Source organism: Apodemus sylvaticus, chromosome 9 (assembly GCF_947179515.1).
Source record: "Apodemus sylvaticus chromosome 9, mApoSyl1.1, whole genome shotgun sequence".
Classification (NCBI taxonomy): Eukaryota; Metazoa; Chordata; class Mammalia; order Rodentia; family Muridae; genus Apodemus; species Apodemus sylvaticus.
Genome location: NC_067480.1, coordinates 22,158,768 through 22,182,175, shown reverse-complemented (window position 1 = coordinate 22,182,175; position 23,408 = coordinate 22,158,768). Strand labels below are relative to the sequence as shown.

At 49.8% G+C, this 23,408-nt stretch overlaps 1 protein-coding gene across 1 annotated transcript in view; it reads left to right on the top strand.

The window, feature by feature from the left end:
• Positions 1-4,785: 4,785 nt before the first annotated feature.
• Twist2 (twist family bHLH transcription factor 2) overlaps positions 4,786-23,408 on the top strand; it is a 43,705-nt gene continuing 25,082 nt past the window's right edge. Inside the window, exon 1 of the mRNA XM_052192601.1 lies at positions 4,786-5,510. Within this exon, the coding sequence (XP_052048561.1) occupies positions 4,993-5,475 (483 nt within the window). The 5' untranslated portion in view covers positions 4,786-4,992 and the 3' untranslated portion in view covers positions 5,476-5,510. The remainder of the gene's footprint in view (positions 5,511-23,408) is intronic.

Here is a 23,408-nt window from a genome sequence, read left to right as displayed (position 1 = left end):
TGCTTCTGTCTTACATGGCACAGTTTGGTCTCAGACCTTGACCAATGAGTTGTTCATTCCATCGGATAGCAGAAGGGTCAATGACCTCAGGTCTTCCCAGGGGTCAGGACCAGGATGTCCACTGCTAATAAAATAAGGATGAGCCCCAATTCCACAATCACTGACTAATCTCTTCACATTAAATATCAACATCTGCTTTCTTTGTCTCTGGAAATCTTGACTCCCAAAGATGTGAAACATGAAGCCGACATAGAAACAGTGGTGATTTTTATCACTAGAAACATGAACACGGAGAATCCTAGTTTTCTTTCTTATCCACTGGACAGAGTACCTGACAAAACACAATTTAAGGGAAGAAGGTTCAGCATAGGAAGGCAGAGAGAGAGAGAGAGAGAGAGAGAGAGAGAGAGAGAGAGAGAGAGAGAGAGAGAGAGAGATCCTGGTGTTCAGCCACTGGCCTATAGAAAGGTGCCACCTACATCAAGGTAGACTTTCTTTCTTCAGTTAAACCTCTCTGCAAATGACTGCTGACATGGCCAGAGGCTTGTCTCTTAGATAACTCTAAATTCCACAAACCAAGGTGGTGTCAATCCAAGAAGAAAGGGGAAGGAAAGGATGGAGATGCTTCCACCCTGACACTGGGTATTCCCTGGTGACACTGCAGACACAGCGATGGCATCCTTCCCTTAAGGTTGTAGCGCACAGCCACCGGAAGGTGTTCTAAAAGCAGAATCTCTCCTATCTACAGCCTGTAGCTTGGACGTGACTATCCTTGGAAGCTGCTGTAATGGAGGCAGGAGGTTGTCTCTAGGGCTCCATCTTCAGTGGTTGCTGTAATGGAGGCAGGGGATTGGCTCTAGGGCTCCATCTTCAGTGGCTGCTGTAATGGAGGCAGGGGGTCAGCTCTAGGGCTCTATCACTTTCGGGAACTTGCCAGGTTCCTCCATAGGAGCTGATCATTCACAGTGGGACTTTCTCCAACCTGGAATTTTTAGGGTGAGGAACAAATAAACTCTCTGGCCCGGCAGACGCTCTCTCGGGGAAGGTTCTGGATGATGCAAATCCAGCTAGGAAGGGCACCAACCGTGACACAGCATTGTTAATAAGCGAACAGTGTGATACCCAAATAGCTCTAACATGCAGCAAAGTAATTCCAATGACTCCTGCAGTTTTCAGAGATGAGCTACCAGCTTGGTATCATTCTAAAGAGCCTGCCTCTTAGTGGAATTAGTGCCCCTGTAGACAAGGTGCCACATTCAGTGCCCTCGATGTCTAACAGTGATTCATAAAGGAAAGTGCTCAAGTTCTCCTGCTGTGCAAGTCCCTGGTGAGCTACTGCCAGGGGCAAGGGTATAGAAAGAATACTATATAGTAGCCTGTGGATAAATGCCACAGATCCTGTTTTTACACAAATACTGGCTTCTGTCACCTGCTGAAGCTTCTTTGCCTCTCTCAACTCAAGAGAAGGTAACGAGCCACCAGCTCCCCCAGCCCAGACACACAGTAGCTCTGTTCAAAATCTGATCTCACGTCTCAAAGTCAGCAGGAGCCCACAGGTGTGCTCACTTTACCTGCAACTTGCAGTTACATTTAAATGTATACATTTATTGCTCTTTATATAGCTTCAGGGGGAATGTGGGGGGGGGGAATTTACTGAGTATCAAGCACACATTTTATTATCCTAATAAAGCTCAAGAATTGTCCAACAGTGTCCCAGCATTGAAGACCATCCCCGGGTGACAGCATCAATGATGCCGCTAACACTGGGCCAGCAACCATCAAGGTCACTGTGAAAGCAGAAAGCATTGGCTGAAAGAGAGCAGGCAATAGAAGAAACTTTCAGAACTCCAGGCCATATTTTTGTTTAATAAATTGAAGTCCTGTGAAACAAAGCACACATTTTTTACATATACAAAAAGAAGTGTTGACATGATTTTCCACATCGATAATGAATAAATATACCAAGAACTGCATGTGTGCCCATGGACTCTTATTGCGTGATATTTCACACACGTCTGAGTGAGCCTGGGTGGTCTGGTGGATACCCGCACACAAACACATTTTGTTCCTGTGTTATTAATACTTTGGTTTTATTGGCCTTATTAATGACTTGGTTTTTAAAAGAAAAAAAATCAGGCAATATCAATAACCAGAGTATTATTTCCCAGACTGGCTCATTTTTTTTCATCAGTGCTTTATTTCAAAAAACCTGAAGAGACAAGAAGGCTGCATGCCGCCTTCCCACCATCCCATTCATAGCATTGGAGAGACTCTGGTGTGTGCCTGTGCCTTATTTTTAAGTTTCAACTAAGACAATGTCAGAGAGAGAGAGAGAGAGAGAGGTGTTCCAAATTCCACCAGCAGCAAGAGTTTTTCTCAGGCTCCTTACTTACACTTTTGCTTTGTTAAAAGTGTTTAAAATAGAAAAGAGCAACCCTGAAGAGGAGCAAAGATCTAAGTGAGCCAGTGGCTGGGAATTCACAACTGCCCGCCATAGTAGCCTCAGGCAAAATCTTCCACACAAGTTCCTAGGTCAATGGTTCTCAACCTGTGGGTCTCGACCCTTTGTCTCTGTGTGTGTGTGGGGGGGGGAGGGAGCGGTCCACATATCAGTTATCCTGCATATCAGATGCTTATATTACTATTCATAACAGTAGCAAAACTACAGTTACAAAGTAGCAATGACATAATTGTATGGTGGGGTAGGGGGTCATCATAACATGAACATCTGTATTAAAGGGTCGAAGAATCAGGAAGGCGGAGAACCACTGTCCTATGCAAAGGGGAGCCCCCATCCTGAGTGGCAGCTCTGTGTTCCATGCAATGTCCCCACCCCCATCCTCTGGCTGAACCCAGCCGGCAGCTTGAGACCTACCAGGCTTCTTGGCTGTTTTCCTTTCCCTCTCAACTATGACCTCTGCCCGGTGGAGGAAGGGAGGAGGGGAGAGGAGAAGACAGTGAGAAAGAGAAACACAGACACAAGAAGGAGGGAGGGGGCTGGGCTGGGTACCAGAGGCTTCTGTTGGAAAAACACCCTTTGGTTATAGAGGGAGGACAGTATCACCTGATTTATTTATTTAAGCTGGGCCTTAAAGGAGGTCCAGGTCAGGACACTCCTCACCCCGAGAGATACAGGGTAATAAAAGTGACCCAGCTTGCCTGCACCCGAGCACCCGACAACGCCTTCCACCCGGAAGTCCCGGGAAAGGCCGTCCCAGGCAGGCAGGAAGCTGGGATCTGGGTGCTTTCTTTGGCTCCTTAAAGTAATTTTGAATTTTTAAAAGATGAAGGAAAGAGGCATTGGATAAAATCTGGCCTTCCCAGAAGGCAAGTCAACCTGGCGCTGGGCACTGCGACTGAAGGAGACCTTTAACTATCCTTCTAAAGCCTAGGAATGTTAAGGAGCTGGATATAGTGCTGTGACAGTCCTCCGTGAGTGGGCCTCCACCCCACAGAGCATTGTTCCAGTGGTGGGTGTTGCATGGCCCCAAATGTGGAGAACCCAGGCCTTTGGAGAGGGGACAAGAAGTGGTATACACAGCCCTCCTTCCAGCTCCCTAGACAGTGGTCTCAGCCCGTGGGCCCCACATCGGGGCCCTCCCCACTGCCCCCAGGAGCCGCTGGGGCTGAGCAGTCTCTGGCCTCAGGTTCAACTTCAATAGAACCTAGTCAGCCCTTGATCACGGGGCTTCTCTGACAGCCATGCTCAAGCCCGGCCTAGTTGAGCGCTGGTCACCTGGGAATAGGTTCAAAGGCAAGGAAGCTGTAAACCACCTCCAGGCCTCAGCTCCAGCGGCCTGGCGAACAAAGAGACCCCTCGCACTTCAAACGCGCTGGCTGCCTCAGCGCTCAGAGCTCAGAGTCCAGATGGCGAAAGGCCTGGGTCCATGATGTCTGTTCACCAAGGCCTGGCCCAACGTTCTGCAATCCTGAGCCCTCCTCCCCTGCCCATCAGTGCCCAGGGCAGGGGGCTTCAGACAGGTTCAGCCTCTCCCTAGACTCAGTGTTCTGGGCCCACCATCCGCCTGCAAACGATGCAGAGTACTGAGGCTGAGGCTGAACCCCAAACCGGAATCCAGCACTCAGGGCCAGGTCAGGTAGGCAGGCACAGCGGGCACATAGGCGCTCCCGCAGAGGCTCGCTGTGGTACCTAAGCTATGAAGCATTTAGGGGGCAGGTTCTGAAAACGTGTCCGCGCTGAAGTACCCCCAGAAAATCGGGATTGAAAAAGGTTCTTCTGGCCCGAGCCGGGCGGCGTCTCTATGGATCCTAGAGGCGAAATCCTGGCGGGGTTTTTTTGGGGGGGGGGCATCTCTGCCCACAGGCGAGTATCTGCCCTGCCCCGGGTCGTGGTTCTTTGCCTGCACAGTTCCACTCGACTCGCTGCGGGCAGGATCGCGTTGCAGACGCCGAGGTCTCGGCGCGCCCCAAGAGGCTCCCAGCTGCGTCCTTGGTCCGCGGAGCACATCTGGGCTTGGGACTCGCCTCCTCCACCCCTCGCAGAGACCCTGCACCCTGGCAGGGCCAAATCTGCTCCAGGAGACTCAGACAAAGGCAAGCACCATTGAACCCAGGGGTCAGCACCGCTGATTAGCGGCCCGCGCCTGGGGTAGGAGCGCAGGCTATGCGCGCGGACCTGGCCTCGGAGATGCGGGCTACAGTCAGGGCCGAAAAAAGAGGAGACAAAACTGAAAGTGCCGCCCCGGGGGGGCGGGGGCGGCCGGCGAAGGCCCCAGAACTTGTCCTGCCCCTGGCCACGATGGCCAATCAGCGCGCCGCCCTCGCTCCTGACAGCTATTTAGCAACCCAGCCGGGATAGAGTTTCCAAAAAAGTTAGAATAACTTCCTCTCCCGGAGACCTCGGTTTTGCACAAGCCGGCCTCGAAATCAGAGCCTTTGCGAGCGACCCGGGAGCCTGTGCTCCGCGGCTGCGGGCTTGGCCAGTGGCGTGCGCTCGGCGCCCCCCAGCCCCACGCGCGCCGGGCGGGCGCCATGGAGGAGGGCTCCAGCTCGCCGGTGTCCCCCGTGGACAGTCTGGGCACCAGCGAGGAAGAGCTGGAGCGGCAGCCCAAGCGCTTCGGCCGGAAGCGGCGCTACAGCAAGAAATCGAGCGAAGATGGCAGCCCGACCCCGGGCAAGCGCGGCAAGAAGGGCAGCCCGAGCGCGCAGTCCTTCGAGGAGCTGCAGAGCCAGCGCATCCTGGCCAACGTGCGCGAGCGCCAGCGCACCCAGTCGCTCAACGAGGCCTTCGCTGCGCTGCGCAAGATCATCCCCACACTCCCCTCTGACAAGCTCAGCAAGATCCAGACGCTCAAGCTGGCCGCCAGGTACATAGACTTCCTCTACCAGGTTCTGCAGAGCGACGAGATGGACAATAAGATGACCAGCTGCAGCTACGTGGCTCACGAGCGTCTCAGCTACGCCTTCTCCGTGTGGCGCATGGAGGGCGCGTGGTCCATGTCCGCCTCCCACTAGCGCCGCGCCACCCACCTCTGGAGCCGCATGCCAGGGTAGGTGTGATGGATATCCGCGACGCACGGGCGGGTGGGCGCACGGGCCAGGGCATTTCTCCTCGTGGAGGTCCCTCAAACAACCGCACAGGGATGGATGGGGTGAGCTTCCTCACCCTGCAATAGTTTGGTGGGACTTGAGAAAATTCTCCTACCCTAGGGGCACGCCCGAGGGCTTTTGCCAGGGGTATCAATTTGAAACCTACCGGCTTGTGGCTCCCCAGCAGGTCCAAATATACTTAGACACGTGGTCACACTTTCCATTCTTGGTAGACCGGGTTGTCTGTGGGTGACCCTATGGGGAGCGGTTGTCAAAACCTCTTCCTTAGGCCAGCAGAGGCCAAAAGATGCGATGCCGATGCCCGCTGAGTTGTGGCCGACCTGTTGCTTTGCTCTCATTCTGTGGAGCCAAGGAGCCCGCCCGTGGTGCAGATAATCTGCTCTTTCTAACTGCAGTTCTGGCCAGTGCCTCAGATGCTAGGCGTTCAAGCCCTAGCGGCTCAGTAGGTACAATGATGCCGGTGGCGCGGCAGGGAGGTTTCTGTTAAGCGCTGGGGCTCCATCCAGGTTCACAGTTCTGAGGAGTAGATCTCTGGGCGCCAGGAATACATTCAACCTTGCCGCCTCCAAAGTAAGGAGCCCTCAAGCACCCAGGCCTGGGTGGATGTAGCGGCTTGGAGTCTCTGGATGGCGGCACGCAGGTGGATCGAGTTTAGAGTTGTGTGCTTAGTGTACCGCCATCCTTGAACTTGGAAAGACGCAGAGACACGCAAGGCAAGCGATCCAGGCTGGGTAACAGGTCTGAGTGTGGGGTGGGTGTGGATGAAGAAGCAGTGCAAGCAGGGAAGAAGGCACCTCAACACAGCTGAGCGCGGGACCTGGCGGTTCTCTCTAGCAGAGCATTTGCATGTCCTGCGCCCGCTGCTTAGCAGACACCTTCCAAATCCTCAGGCAGTCCCAGGGGCAGCATCCTCCAGGCAAGGCTGCAGGCTCTCCTTCTGAGGCCTTGCTTCCATCTTCGATCTTCAGTCTTCGAGGGGAGCGTGGAATAGAAAATTCTTCCCAGTTAATTTTCCTTAGTTTTTTCCACACATCTTGTGATTTTTTTTTAATGAAAGTCTCCGCTTTACACAAAAAGAATTTGGATTAATCAAGATCAGCATGACTAGCCATTGTCCCAAACATCTCTTTATGTTTTTATTATTTTATAATATCTTGAAAGTTGCTGCTGTGGCTACAAAATGTGGGTCTCATACAGTGAACTTGTTTTCTTTCTTTCTTCCCTTTCTTTTCTCCCCTCTTTCTTTCTTTTTTAAATCTTTTATTTCTGTCATCGAAAACTGTTTTCACGAAATAAACCCCCGGGATAATGACTATTTTATAGTTTTTAAGAAGAGCTTTTAACAGAGTCACTTGTGGGAATCTTCCCCTGTGTTTGTCAAAAACAGATGGGAATTGTCTCAATCACGTATTTCTCTAGGAAAGAAAGTTTGGGTTGGCAAAGTATTCGGAGCTACAGAGGGATAGTACATTAATTTGGGTTTTTTGCTGCCTAAATTATGAGTGTCCATTAGTTCAGTTCCACTCACCCCTCTTACCATCATGGTTTACAACGCGTCCGAGGAAGCTGAGGCAAATGAAATGCACCATCTTTTTTATACACACACATAGAATTTGTTTAAGGAAAATGTCAACAGAACGATCGTTAAGATAGTCCTTCCGAAAATTATTGAAAGCCAACACCAGGAGATCCCACCCTGATGCAAGAATTTAGTAGGGGCATTTAAAATTCATTTTAAGATAATTGCTCTCTCTTCAACAACTTTGACTCAATCACAGTTTGCAATCAAATATGTTTTAAAATCCAAAAATGCAAGATCTGTACTAAACAAATGAAAAATGTTAAGAGCTTATTTGGACAAAAAGGCATTAAACTATCAGATAACACACTGGGTTGGAAAGCAAGATGCAGGCCTGTTTACTTTCAAATAATCAAATGCAATGGCTAGTCGGGTGAACTGGTGTCTGGCCGCAGAGAGGACTCTCCAAGGGAATGTGTCCGTGTTTGATGGACTCACTGATATTGGACCTGCCTTGGTCTCATTTATTAGGGTTGTGTTAATAAAACACCTTTATGTTCTTATTCTTAACCAGCACCTCTTAAGAAACATAAATACAATTGTAATTACTTTAATCTCCGTTGCTAATTATAATTGGTTATTTCTCTGTAACAAGCGACATTAATTATAGACCTGGAGGGAGAGGAACCTAGACATTTCAGTGTCTTTTTTTGTCTATTGTGATATACTTTGAATGTCTATTGTGACAGATTTTTTGCTAATGACACAAAGCTTAAATTGTCCTTGACTGTGAAGAAAAACAGGGCCTGGCCCATGAAGTCCAGCTTATATTAAAGTTTATCCTGTCCTTCCTTGCCTGGGTGTTTGAAAACTCAATTAGACTAAGTATCAGGGGTCTTCCCAGTCAGCAGGACTCAAATAACTGAAAGAAGCCTCAGAAGGGGTGCAGCGTGTTTGTGAGACGTGGGAGCTCTCTGAGCAGGGTCGCTGTCACCTGGTCCAGAACAGAAAGCCAAACATTTCTCATCCACTATTTACTCTGCCGTCTTGGTCATGGCTGAAGGCGGCATCGTTTCCCGTTCTGCTGACTCTGCACGGCTTTTCAACAGGTTTTCATCTCCAACGACTATACTTTCCTTTCCTTTTTTTTTTTCCTTCTGAGCATGTTTGGTTCCTGCGGACAGAGTCTGTGTCTCCCTCACCTTCCATGTCAGCCTCTCCTCTCCCCTGGGAGCTTGCTTCATGGAGGTGTTTGCTGCATCTGGGGTGTTAGCTAGTTTCAAAATAAAACTCACGGGGGGGGGGGGGGACGAAAATGCACAATCCCAGGGGAGCTTTTGTGTGTTGAGTAGACTGGACTGAACAGCTGAGGTACGTGTCGTACAAATGAGATGGTCTTACAGAACTCCCTATAGCAAGAGCTGCCGGCGGGAGCCATCCTCCTAAAGATCAGCGGTGGCGGCTGGAGAGGCTGCAGTGGCTTCCTGAGGTCATTTGAAATGTCCTTTACTGAGGCTGTCTGAAAATGCCTCTCATTCAAGCAGGTTGTGAGCCTGGAAGCATTGACCCTCCACCGCCTCACTCACTGTTTTGAATAGAAGGCACAGATGCGGGGCTAATTTTGCCTGGCAAAGAAATCATGAGGTCCACTCTTTGTGCACAGAGCACTGTAACTCATAACTGAAGTTTAAATAAAGCCAAGTTTAAAGGGGAAGTTTTCAGGTGAGTCCGCATCCCTCCATTCTCCCTGGTGTCTTTAAGAGCCCTGTGAATGGGGCAGGAATGTCTGTGCATGTTTGCGTCCCTTCTTGGGAAGGCAGAAGTGTGCTACAGAAAGCAAAGTGAGCACAACGCTCTCTACCAGCAGAGAGTTCATGTCGGAGGCTGTAAAATTCAGAGAGGTGGGTAAGTTACTATGGCCGTGAAGCAGAGCCTGATTACAGAGGGAACAGGATCTAAGACACACCGATGGCTGTTTTCCAAAGACCAACATGAAACTAAACAGTCAGAAACTGTTTCAAAAGGTATTGTGTCTGGTCACTTGAGCCTACACATGTGGTAAAATTGAAAGGCATGGAACACACACATGCCCACACTACATGCGCGCGTGCGCGCACACACACACACACTACATGCACACACACATACACTACATGCACACACACATACACTACATGCACACACATACTACATGCACACACATACTACATACACACGCATACACTACATGCACACACATATACTACATGCACACACACACATACATACACGCCACATGCACATGCAAGAATAATAAAATGCTAACACCTGAAGACAGTCTAGGGGCTACAAAGTTTTAGATTCTGGGAAGATACCATCCTTAGGAGAGATGAGTAAAACCAAAGAACCTCCTTGAAAAGTTAAAATTATCTCAAAGTTTAAAAATTTAAAGTATTTGTTGGCATATAATCATCTTCCACACATTGAAAAATGTTTCATGAAGACACTTTCTTCCAAGTATATCATATACTTTGATCTTATCCATTCCCAACCCCTCCCCTTCCCAGTAAAAAAATAATTTAAACATCTTCTATAAGAATTAGTCTGTATTCAAATGGGCCAACTTCAGAAGGAACTTTTACTGTTTTTTTTTTCTGAGTAATAAACTAAAAAATAATCTACATGAAAGTCTACATTTTTCCTCGTTTGGGTTATTGTATTTCTATTTAGATTTGAGGTCTTACTATAGATATAATTAATTAGAAGTTCCCAAATAAGGAGTGGTGTCCTAGAGACTTAACTGTGAGCATTGATTCCAACAGGAGTTGACCTGCAGACTAACAGAGAGAGAAATTCACAAATGGATTTGCAGACATTCTTGCCTGAAAGGAGCCTGCTTTTACTTTGGAGGATGTTGACGCTATATTGGCTTTCCTCAAAGTCACACACAATTCTAAAGGATGATTTAGATTGATATAAATACTGAAGTTTCAGAATTTGCGTATGTGTGTGTGTGAGTGTGTGTGTGAGAGAGAGAGAGAGAGAGAGAGAGAGAGAGAGAGAGAGACAGGGAGACAGAGAGACAGAGAGACAGAGACAGAGACAGAGGTGTGGAATGGGATCTCAAATCATGAACTTTGTCTTCAGAACACACATTCTATGACCCCGTTCTGCAGCAAGCCTTCCTGTGTGATTTAGTTATGTTAAACTATGCCTTAATTGAGTGTTTATTTGGGACGAGAATGTGGTGTTAAGGCTGTAATTTTCATGCTGATGTAAACTGAGGCACAGTGGAATTTTTTTTTCTCCCCCAGTCGGTGATTACTAATGGTTGTCACATCCAAGGGAGCCTTGGATCTGAAGCTGGAGAGGCTAGCATGTGACTTTACGCTAACATGAAGATAATCTTCAGCCCTCCTCGAAAGCAGTTATTTTGAACAGTGTTTGAACAGCTTGGAATGTTTTGTTACTGTCCCTAACTCCTGCTCAGAATCTTGTCAAGGTCCTGTGATTATGAATGAGACAGGACAGACCTGAGATCCCCAGCTACCCTGGGGATCCATGAAGTTCCTCAGGGCACAGATTCAGCTCCTCATTGCTTCCAGCGCAGATTGGGACAACCCAGCCTCTGCCTCTTTAGAACTGTGACTTTATTTCCCGGGTCTCAGGGAAAAGCATCTTTGACCTGATTGAGTCCTCCAACTCTGTGGTTCATTTTCCTGCCACTTTGATGTACGACAGACTTCAACTCTGCATAAATAACATGGGCAGTGATTCTAAATTCTCCTGTCTAGCTCACTTTCTGCCCAAAGAGCGTGTTCATTGACAGCACGTTTGGGGCATTGGGGAGATAGATGTTCTGGAGTTTATCTGTGTTTCTGCTTATCTGGGGGTGTGCCTGAGAGGGGGCAGATTGAAGGAAACCTTGACTTTCAGTGACCCTTTGTGACCAAACATCCTCCCTGTGGTTGACTTTGGTGGTGGGACTGAAAGCAAAAGTTCAGGTTTGGTGAAGGCACCTCTGGCCAGCTGTTAGAGGGAGGGTGGGGCTCCATCCCTCTGCTGCCTTCCTGGCTCAGAAAGAAGGCAGGTCCATACTTTTATTGCATGCCATTTCCCATTGTCACACAGACAAGTGACACCCAGCCTTCCTGCCTTTTAAAAGAATTTTATCTTGAGTTTATGTGTGTTGGAAATTTGCTAACATGTATGTCAGTGTACTGTGTGTGCTCCTGGTGCCTGAGGAGGCCAGAAGAGGGTATCAGATCCCCCCTGGAACTAGAGTTACAGATGGTTGTGGACCATGTACGTGCAAGGAATCAAGCCTGGGTCCTCTGGAAGAGCAGCCAGTGCTCGTAACCCCAGAGCCATCTCTCCAGCATCCCTGATACACAGCCTTTCTGTGACCCCTGTTCAGAAGGTCCCAAGGAGCCTTCCTTGCCTGGGCAGCAGGAAAGAGCTGCCTTATAAAATAAACAGATTCCGTAGAAGAAATAACCTGCAGCTGACCCCCTGATGCTCTGTGGCGTAGGTTCCTTTGTGTGATCCACTCAGAGTTAACACTCCCTGTGCAGAGATGCTAACAGCCAGTGTCTCCCTTCCATCTTATCTAGTGAAGAACATTCTCGTTGTCCCTCTCAGGTATGTAGGTGGACTGATTCAGAGAGATCAGAACTCAACACCGGTTGCTTCCCCTGGAGGGTAGAAGTGTCAATGGTCTTTCTCAGATTTTCACCCCAGGGGTTAAGAGGGGTGGGTGCCTCTAGTGAATCAGACCAGGTCACTGGCAGGCTTTGCAAACTCTACGCTGCTGACTGCAGCACTTTCCAGAAACTCATGCACACTTTTAATCTTATTCTTAAAGAGATTGCTCGTCTTGATAAGTGAAAACATTGTTGCTATTTTTCTGTGAACAAAGCCTAAATGTCTGCAAAGTGGGAGGGAAAGGAGCAGAAAGGTTTTTTGTTTGTTTGATTGATTGTGTTGGGTTGAACTTGATCGGCATGCCTCTCTTGCTGTACTTGGGTTGATATGTGAATGGCTTCTTCATGGGGAATTGATTGCTTTTCCTGAAATCAATTAGTTCTCAATCACAGACTTGGACCTACGCTGGTTTCTATTGCAATCCATTAGTACAGGCCCAGCTGCCAGAATTCTCGTCTCCAAATGGATCTGCTTATGTTGCTGCATGTAGGAACCTTCCAGTAAAGGATCTGGTCACTACACATCCGTCCATTCCTACCTCTGGAAATTCTGTCTTCCTCCTCTGGCCCAGTGCACCTGTTGACTCTTTAGCTATGACGTCATCTTTGTAAAAAAAAAATGAGTTCCACAAGTCCCAGTGAGGTTTCCCGTATAAAGGCAATAGAAGACAATCCCAAAGGCTGACCTGTGTTCACTGGGGTAACAAGGCCATGTTAAAGGGGTGCACACACCCTCTGGGAGGATCCGGTCATCCCAGAATCCTGGGAGTCCCATGCTCTGTGAACTGCTTACCCGGACCCACTGTGTGCTTGGAGACCCCTCTCCTTAGCTGGCTGCTGCTTTTGTTGTTGTTGTTGTTGTTGTTGTTGTTGTTGTTAGTCGCAGTATGATTATTAATAGTCGTAGTAGTAAAATAAAACAGCCCTGAATCAGATACCAATGTCTGTATCCGAAGAACCCAGAAATATCCTATTTTGTGGATTTGTCTCTTCCAAAACTACTTGCTTATATCCCCAAACTGCAACAGGGGACTAGCTGTTGCCCCACCCAAGGGCATGGCCGAGCAGGTAACTCCCTCAAGTGGAGCTGAGTTTTGGAGTTGATCGATTCTGTGCGGTTGGGGGCTTCTCCGTGCTGTCTAAGCAAACTGAACTATATAAGGGCAGCATGGCCTTTGGGGTGTTTCTCCAGATGACAAATTACTGCAGATATCAGGGCTTCCCTCTGAACCGTCTTCTGAGGATGGAGGGTGTTCTCTAGGAACCTCATGAACGTTAGTGTGCCGCTTATGATTTGTAATAGGAAAGAGTTTGCTTTCCCAAGATGGACAAAGTTACCGAGGGTGCAGTAGGGACTCCGGAGCTCTAGTCAAGAGACAGAAGACTTTAGGCTGTGTGGGTTCAGCTCCACTGCTGCCCACAGCACGTCCTTTTAGCCCAGAACCCCTCAGAGCAGAAGTTCTCAACCTGTGGGTCGCGACCCCCAAACACTTTCACTGGGATTGCGGTATCAGATATCCTGCACGTCAGATATTTGCAGTAGGATTCATAACAGTAGCAAAGTGCAGTTATGAAGTAGCAATGAAATAATTTTATGGTTGGGCCTCAGCTCAACTCAAGGAACTGTAATAAAGGGTCTTAGCCTTAGGAAGGTTGAGAACCAGTGAGATTCGGAAGAGTTCTCTGAGAACAAGCCTGCCCCACCTGCCTTCACAGAACAGTAGCACCACAGCCTCATCAGTCCCATGAGCCCAGGCTGGCCCGGGGCAGACTACTTTGCAAGGCTGGGTGCCTTGGTCTCTTGTCCGCTCTTAAGCATCAGCGCTGTTCTGGGAAGGAAATCAGAAAATCCACAGCAGTGGGCCTGCTTCTGAAAACCCTCAGGGCCAGAGGAGAGGCCTTGGATGCCAGAGAAAGCGGAGGTCGGCAGGGCAGGAGTTGGGACTCTGAGAAGAAGGCTCAAGTGGCCCAGGACCGGGCATCAGCGGCACAAAAGGACCCTTTCCAGACAGTGAAGGCAGCAAGAGAAAGGACCCCACGGGTTGCCCTGTGCAATCCCACTACCCTGGGGTCTCTATGGCCCCACAGCCTTGAGCAGAACACAGTCCCTCTTTGGGTGTGAGCTCAGAACCACTCAGGCTCCATGGGGCTAATGAGAGGAAGCGGAAGTTGCGATTCAGTTTGCTGTCTTTTCCCGGAAGTGCAGTCCCATGGTCACCGTTACTTCAAAAGCCACGGTGCCACTGAGACTCAGAGAAAAAACGGAATCAACCCTATCTTCGAAGGGGAGCCAGACCACCCAGCCGAGCAACCTTCCTTGTGAGTGGCAGGGCCTGCCTGGTCGGTGGCCCGTGCTGAGTCTCTCTGTACTCCCAGTATTGTTTAGCACCAATTATGCCGATCACTTTTTCTGCCCAGAGAGAGGGAAAGGGCAAGTAGAAGACAAAGCAAAGCTCCCTGCGTGTCTGTCCCCGGGTGCCACTTGCGCCCCTCCTGCGTGCTGTTTTCTCTGAGCGCAGCAGTCAGTTTTGGCTCCTGGGGACAGCTAAATGCTTGCGGCTGCCTGTGAGCGGCCTGACTCCACACATGGATTTTGCAATTAATTTAAGTCACTGTTTCCAGAATAAATCACATGTGAGTTTTTCCCCTTCGAAACTTCTGACGTCGTATTTTTCTAATTTGGGAAAGTTTAATTAGACAGAAACCAAAGGCTTTCTTTGGTTGCCTTTGTAGGAAGCAAGCTGGTTCTCCAGGGGCCTTCTTGGCAAAACCCACTCCTTTGTGTCTGGCAGATCTGACCTAGAATGAGACATCCGAAGTCAGGTATGGGGTAAGGAACACTTTCCTGTTCCCAGGTCTGCAGTTTTCTGAGGTGGTGGTGGGGTGCTCTCTGAGCCTCAGTTTCTTCATATGTAAAATGGTGAGTTTCTGATAATCCCTCCAGTTACAAATCTCTTAAGTGCCAATCTGGCCCAGCAAATGCATAACCCAAAGCCACAAAAACAGTTGTGCCCACAGAAACCTGGGTATGTGGGGGGGGCGGGGGGCGTGTAGAGCCATTCACAGCAGCTGGAGGGAGGAAACAGCACAGGAGTCCATCAGCTGAAGAAGGGGTGGATAACATGAGTTCCACCCAGATGCAGGAAGACCACACCCGCATACTGCTAGGGGCTAGGATCAATCTTGAAAACACATGAAGCTCCAGCAGTGAGTAGAAAAGGGGCCACAGCTCATGTGACTCTGTTTATATAAAATGTCTATAGAGGCGGAAAGCTGGCTGGAGGCTACAGGGAGACTTGTGAGAGTGAAGGGGAGGGGCCTACTAACAGGTGTGCGATTTCTGTATGGAGGAAGAAAAATGTTCTGGAATGTTCTAGTGATGGTGTTTCCACAACGGGAATGCATTTGATGCTACAGTTATGGAATACTTGAAAATGTTTCAAATCACAAATTTTGTATTCTGTGTATTTCAACTCTGTCCCCCACTCCTACTTCAGAAATGCTGGTAGCATGCTCTTCTTTACCTCTGAAGTCAGGTGTCTACTCTCAAAGCTCGACTGAGTTCTTGAGCTCTGAGGAAGGGGAGAGGGAAGAGCAGGTGTGTGGGCCACCCCCTGACAAGGGCAAGGAACACTTGGCATGGGCGATGGGTGACTAGAGCTGGCGTTGCCCGTCAGGGATAGCCCCACTTAGAGAGGTCTGTCTACCTGCAGAGAAAACCGTATCAGGCTGGTGTCTAGATCCAGAGACCCTCCGAGCATTGGTAGCAACAGCAAGGATATAAGATCCTCACTCGTCTTCTGTTTAGATGCTGTCCTCAGAAGGAACACCGGAAAGGTGACTTCATGTCATGCAAGGCTGTCAGGTTGTGTTTCTGTCACACCCTTTTCTCCTTTTCTCCCAGATGTGTCAACTCTGCTGTGTTCCTCACGTGTTCATGAGACATTGTCACAGCCAGCCAAACAAGAGGGATTGGCAGGAGGGCTCTGTATTTTTGTAGGCAGGGTCCAATCCTATTCCTTTTTTAAAAAGTTATTACATTTAGAATTTATTTACCTGTCTATTTTATCTATCACCTGTCCATCTGTCTGTCTGTCTCTTGGTCTGTTGTGAGAGTGTGCTATAGCCCATGTGTGGAGGTCAGAGGGTAACTTATGAGTGTTCGTCCTCCCCTCTCACTGTGTGGACTTTGGGGACTGAACTCATGTTCTCCATCTTTGTGGAAATGGTGTCTGGCCTATTATAGAAGGCTAAGCTTTGGTTGGGTGGCAGTCACTCTGCAGGACCTGCCCTGCTGCACTTAGAATGGGCAGCTAGAGAAACTGGAAGCCAGAGGGGCCATGAAAAGTCACTGTGGGGGACTTGGAGGACAGTGGCCTCAGTGTCCTGGTTGTATTTGTCTATGATGTGGCACGTAACTAAACCTTTACCTACTGGGTCATTCACCTCACAGATTTCCCAGTCCTGTTTCTTTATGAAGGCCATTGCTCTGGCGGCACCATGCATGCACTCTCGTGCTGAGATGTTTGTGGAAACCCAGGCACTTGCTGACCCTAGCGTCTGCTGGATTTTGAGAATCTGGGCAGGAACATCTTCCTGCCCATCCTCAGGAAGCAGCCAGCAGATGAAAGCCAATTCTCTTGGCACTGCCCCTCATTCCTCCCTGCCCCACCCCAGGCCAAGTGGAAGAGCGAAAGATCCCAAAAGTGTAGGTGGAAACAGAAAGATCGGCCTGAGCTCCTGGGCAAGCTATGCTGCTGGCTTGATGAGAGAACTGGCTCGCTCTACAATACGGGCACTGCGTGGTCTTGTAGCCCCTGCGCTCTGCCTGGAGTGGGCTCCCCTGCATCTGTGGGGCTCTAAGCTACAGACAGATGGGTGTCTGTTCACCACACACTGCTCACCTGCACAGGCAGAACACACATTCTCTTAGGGACGCTGCTTGCTCCTCTTTTCAGATGCTCAGGAGAGACTCCGTCATGCCCGTCCCTGCTCACAGGCATCTGTGAACCATCGCTTTCCCCCTGTGACTTCCAAATGGCTTTCAGAGATGCCCTGTAGGTGGTGTGAGCCAGGTCATCACATTTGGGCTGCCTTGTCCCAATACTAGCCCCTGCCACTGTCCCCAAGGCAAGAGGTCTGGTGGGAAAGTGTGCACTCAGTAAGCTTCTCCCTCAGCTACCTGTTTGTTCCCAGAGAACTGAGAGCAGAGTCAGACTTATGGGTGAGTCCTTAAAAGAACATGGATTTTGTCCCTTTGAGGTCCCATGCTCATCTAATAGGTTTGGTCATCTGCCACATCATAGACAAATACAACCAGAACACTGAAGCCACAGTCCTCCAAGTCCCCCACAGTGACTCTTCGCAGCCCCTCTGGCTTCTTGTTTCTCTACCTTCCCATTCTAAGTGCAGCAGGGCAGGTCCCACAGAGTGACTGCCACCCAAGCTTAGCCCTCTATAATAGGCCAGACGCCATGCCAATCAAAATTTTAAAATGATCCAGGAAGGAAGTGCTATCCGACGTTTCATATCCACTGAGATCTTCAAATGGCTGTGAGGAAAGGATGCCAGGAAAACAGAGCTTTTTCCATCTGTGTCTAGCAACACCTCCTCTGGCCCACTTTACTAGACAAATCATACTATCATCATATCTATAATCAGATCGGTCCATCGCCATACTAGATGGTGACTTAGGCAGTCGAAAATATTAGCAGAACTATACATTCACAACTGAAAGGAAACACTAAGGAAAGTGTGAGATTTCAATGATAATACAAGGAGCTCTAAATGTCGGCAGTTGTTATGGTTCAGTAAGATGAACAAATGTGACAGTCTTCAGAACCGAGCAAGGTGGGGAACAAGCCTTGTCCCCCATCTCTAGCCTGGAAGAAAACTCATGCATTTTGCCTAAGAAAAGTTGGAGGTTTCAACACACATTCTAGATCATTCAAGCTCCCGCTTTTTGCACCATTTGTGGTGCTGGGGATGGAAGTCTGGGAGTGCTAAGCAGGTGTTGTACCCTTGAGCCACGTCCCAGCTGGAATCCCCCTTGAACCAGCAATTCTGCCTCTAGGGAGCCTTCTGAATTGGTGGTTGAAACTTCTTCTCAACCTGTGGGTACCACTCCCTTGAGACTCTCACATCAGACATCCTACAGATCGGACAGTAACAGTTCATAACAGAAGCAAGATTACAGTTACCTTATGAGTGGCCTTGAAGATGATAGCACAATAGTGTTTGACGATAAGTTAGACACAGGGTGAAAGCAACAATAATCCATTTCAAAAACAGACCAGTTACAACCACACAGTGCAAAGTTATGCAAACACTATCACCCCCAATCTTTATTCCATTGTATTATAGAGTAGAAAATCCCTCAGGTTGCAATTCAGTAAGTTAGCTTGAAACCAACCATGTACAGTAAGCCTGGGTCCAGGACAAGCATATTTTCTTTTCTTTCCTTTTTTTTTTATAGATTTATTTATTTATTATATGTAAGTACTGTAGCTGTCTTCAGACAGACCAGAAGAGGGTGTCAGATCTCTTTAAGGATAGTTGCGAGCCACCATGTGGTTGATGGGATTTGAACTCAGGACCTTCGGAAGAGCAGTCAGTCATCTTAACCGCTGAGCCATCTCTCAATAGCCCACAGATGCCTTGAATCGCCTTTGCTCTCTGGGAGCATGGGCACAGAGTAGGCTCTTAAAGACAAAGATGCCCACCAGGTAACTTCCTGCAGGAGAGGTCAACCAACCCTTTCTGTGGCACCTCCACCAAACAATGCTGTCACCACACTGTTCAGCCACCACTCCCCAGGGGATGGGTTCTCATAAGGACTTTCTCTCCATATCCTCTCTGCATCCTACTGAAGTCATCTAGGAAGGTGGCTCAGTGGTGGGGCACTGCTCCAGCCTGCTGGAGGCACTACAACAAAAACCACAAAGTGGCCTTTTGAGGGATATTGTCATGCCTTCCTCAATCCATGGCTGACCCTGGCCCTGTCCTCACACAGTGACTGTTGGGTTGATCTGGGGCATTCCTCTGGAGTGTGCTAACTAGGCTGCCTTAGGTCAATAGTGTAGCTCACAGGTCCCCTTGACCACAGGGATGCGATTATGACTATGAGGTTATATCGTGAGCTCCATCTGCCAGGGCCACCTGCCGTCATGAGGTCCTTGACTGGTCGGTGGCTCAGCTTTAGAGCAGAGATCCCCATGTGTTCATCTCCCCTCCAGCAGACCCGCCTTAAGACTCTGGTTCCTCCCTGTGTTCACTACTCCTCTGGGATGCCATCTGAGAGGACACCAGTCACTGGCTACTGCAGATTGTGGAAGCAAGCAGACAATAAACACGAAGAAGCAAAACCATCTAAATGAAGTCATTGGCTACTCCCCTGGGCCACGCTGACAAGAGTCATTTAAAGCCACCTCAGTCCTGGGAGCAGGAAGGAAGCCACTCACCTGTAGGTGTTTGCATTGATTGAGCTTCTAGAGGGTAAAAAATTACTCACTCAGCACCTAGGTCGCAGCTGATGCTATGCGTGGTACATGCTTAGGACCTGGGAGGGTTGGGGACTCCTTGTGGACTTTAACTTCTGACCTGAGTCCCCTGCACATCCCCTTTCCTGGGACCCTTCATAGACCCAGCCACCAGCTGTGCCTCCCCAGGGCTGGAGGGCAAGCAGACTCTGAACCTTGCGTCTCCTTTTGCAGTCCTTAATCGTAATCTAATTTTTTGTTATTCTTGTTTTCTTTCACACATTTGACGCATACTTCTGGCAAATTCTAGGACCACACTTGCCAGATGACCAAATCCTTTTCGGAGTCATGAGTGACATTTTTGTGAGTTTCCATCAGCTAGGCGGGAAGTGGCCGGAGTGAGGGGCAGGCTCTCCCACGCTCAGATTCCCTCTGTAGCACTCACCGCCATAAATATGTCGCACACTCACAGGCCTGCACCTTAGTCCTTGATTCAAAACCACGGATTCCTTTTGTAGAGATCTCAGAGAAGCCAGCCGTTAATGACTGGGGTCAGTCCCCTGCAGGGGCCTCCTCCATGAATCAGAGCGCCCCCGGGAGTGGGGTGACTCAGAGAGCTGAGCTTGTGTCTCCTGGCTCTGTGAATAAACAAAGCAGGAAAGTCTGAGTGATCCCTGGGGTGCAGGGTGGGAGGCGGCTCCCAGCTCTACGGACACCCCACCCAGCTCAAGAGCCAGGTCAGCCTGAGGAAGGGAAGATCAGCGGGGAGAAGGCTGGACCTCACTGGAACAAAAGCAGAGCAAGGCAGAAACAGATCAGTGGGTACTCAGGTAGCTGATGTCCTGGGGGGTTGAGGTATTGGGGGGACTTAGGGTACCCCAAGGATAAACACCTGCTCTGGGGTTGTCCATGTCTGGATTACATAGACACATAAACCCCCGCCATCTTCCTACTCCACCCCTCGGGTGCCTTCCCAGTCTTCCTACCTTGACCCTGGGTAACACTGATGCCCATCCCCCTTCCTGAGCACTGAGTAACAGAGAAACTGTCTTCTCCCTCCACAGGATCCTGAGTATGGAATTCAGGATAGGGTTGGGCCTTTGGTCAAACAAGATCAGAGAGGTTCCTGGATTCTCCAAGCATGCAAGGTTCAGAGGATCTAGCTGGAAGGTGGCTGAGAGTCCCTTCTCTTCTGTTGTTCCTAGGGACACAGACATCATTCCCCTGCAAAGGCAGAGGGCCAGAGGGGGTGCAATAGGCTCAGATGGTCCCCATCATTCTATCAAATTTATCTTCAACAAGACCCAGGGAGGCTGGGGCTTCCTCCATTTCACAGGTAGGGAAACTAAGGTCCCCAGAAATTCCATTTCCCCTTATGAAATATGTCCCAGTTCCTGGTGAAATATGTTTTTGCCAATGTGAGGCAGCCACCCTTCTCTGCTGCTCCGTGCAGGTCACAGCCCACCTGGGTCACAGGCAAGCCCTTGCTGGCATTGTCTATACTCATGTCAACCGCTCTCAGGTGGCCCAGTGTGCTCACTGACAGGAGGAGATGGAGCGTGCCGGGTGTCAGTCTCAGAACTGGTGTCAGCAGCCGGGAAGATCTACCTGTAAGCCTACAGATCGGGCCTTTACACCCAGGAGGGTCGGGAAGGACCAAGCAGAGTACCGGGTGTGTGCTGTTTGGGGACTTGTCCTCTCACTGTGGTGTGGGAATACCAGCTCTTTCTCCTGCTGGAAGCCTCAGGGACACCCTCAGTGACAAACCGCCTTTCCGTGTGTAGTAAGAATAAGTAAAACTTCACATGTCTCCTGGACAGAAACCACGTCCTGCTGCTGTGCCTTGTTGAATTTGTTTCTCACTGTTGGGACAAACTGCCGGACAGAAGCGGCTTCGGGAAGGGTTTCTTTTGGCTGTCCGAGGCTGCAGACCATCATGGAGGGGAAGGTGTGGCAATGGGAGCAGGAGGCAGCCGGCCCCACAGCATCCATAGCCAGGAAGCAGAGAGATGAATGCTGGTGGCCAGCTCCCCCTCTCCTTCCTACTCAGTCCAGGACCCGTCCCCATCCAAAGAACACCACCACCCACACTTAAGAGGTGCCTTTAATGCTCTGTTAAAACTTTCTGGAGAAGTCCTCACAATCGAAGAGGTGTATCTCCTAGGTGATTCTGAATCAGTCAAATTGACAAGGAAGATGTCTAATGTGATCAAAACGCCCCTCCCATTTGTGGAACATTTGCAGGTTTCACAACTCAGGGTGCTCAGTCCCCTCAGGGTGCTCAGCGGGGACTGGTGGGCTTCTTCCTGACCCTCCCTCTTCCTCACATGGTCTTCCTGTCCACACATTGGTCTGACTCGCGGTTACTGGAGTAACAGGAGCTGTGTCCCACAGAGCGTTTGGCACTACCTTCCAAGTGCTGATTCCTTTACCCTGACTGCCCAGCAGTTCGACCAACCTGTTCGGCCTCACCCCATCTTGCTTCTGCTCTGCATTGGGCATGCCCTCTCCATACTGTGCCCTGTGCCCAGTGCCCATGAGAATTGCGCGTCAGGGATCCAGATGCTGGTCCCTAAAACACGGCATCCCCATGGTCTGTGACTTTGCTCTGCTGCGCTTCACTAGGACACCCTCTGATCCTCTTTAGCAGCTGCTTCCAGGGTCCACCCATGGGCAACTCTGGTCATCCCCATAGACACCTATGCTCCCTGGCCCCAGAACGCCCTCTAGTGATGGTCCTTAGCTATGCAAGTCAGAGTCATCTGTGAGCCCACATCTGGCTGCTTTCCCCAGACTGCAGAAGGCCTGGCATCGGGGTGGCTGAGTCCCACACACGGCCAGATGTGTGTGTGTGTGTGTGTGTGTGTGTGTGTGCTCATGTGAAGCTTCACCATGAGCCGAGTGCAGAGAATTAGAAACCAGTAAGGGTGTGCTACCCTCAGCAGGGTCAGCGGAGGGTATGTAAGGTGGTTGGGAGGGAAGTATCCCACAGAAAGCCAAGGTGGCTTTGGGTGTGGTTTTCGGACCAAGCAGGAGAACGAGCAAAGCCGATAGGAGGTGGGCCAAAGCTAAAGATCAGAAGCAGGCAGAGAGTGTCAGAGACTCGGTCTGGAGGAGGCTCAGCAAACAAGCAAAGGATAGATGAAACAGAAGCAAAGATCCCATAGAAACTGCAGGCTGAGAAGACAGCTAGCCGTGCCCAGTCACCTCCCTTCTGTGTGATAACCACTGAAGACTCAGTCCTGCCCACACCAGCCCCCCGGAGTCTGGGTGTGCTGGCTCAGCCATCGCTTCCTGCACCTGGTTCTTGGTGCCTTGGGGGAAAGGCCCTGGGAGCTCATCAAGTACAACAGTCTAAGACAGAGCTCAGGCAGGGATTGACATCGGAGGAGGCCCCAAGCTTCTACCTGCTCTCCCTGGAGTTGCTGTCAGACAGTGGTACATCCTGGGCTTCACCCAACTCCACAGTCAGGCAGGATTTGAAAAGGAAAGCCCTCAAGTCTGATTGCTAAATCCAGAAGCAGAGTGGGGAGTCACTACAGGGCAAGAGGCTCAGCCTGCTACACTTAGGGGTGCAGTCACACGTCTCCTTCCAAGCTACATGCCCAATGACATTTTTCTGGGGCTTGGAGAAGGAGGGGCAACTAAACAACCCTGGTTGACTGCATCTATGACAAGCTACTTTCTCAGCACAGCCTTTGCTGACGTCATGCTCTAGAACAGTCTATGATAGAGTGAGTTTCAAGAGGCAGAAGGCAGGTCTCAAAGGGGTCGGTGGGCATGGGGGTTGGGAGGGTCTGGGCCACAAACAAGGAGAGACTCAATCATTCTGTGTCCCCCAGAGTGGTGGCAAGGCTGGTGTTACCATTGTGTTTGGGGACATGGAGGACAAAGGAAGAGTGAGTTTGATGGCTTAGCTGGGCAAAACCCCTGGGACTGGGGACCCTGGTGGGATCAGCATTCTGAGAGCAGGCAATGGAGGCTTAGGGGACGGTGAGATGGCAGACAGCCAGCAGGCACGCACGGCAAGCAAATGGTTGAAGTGTTTCCTTGCAAAAGATGAGTCTGGGGAGGACTCAATGGACAGATGACTCCAACAAAGTCACACTTGCAGTAAGCAGAAAGACTAGAGTAGGGACTGACACCTACTGCGGTGAG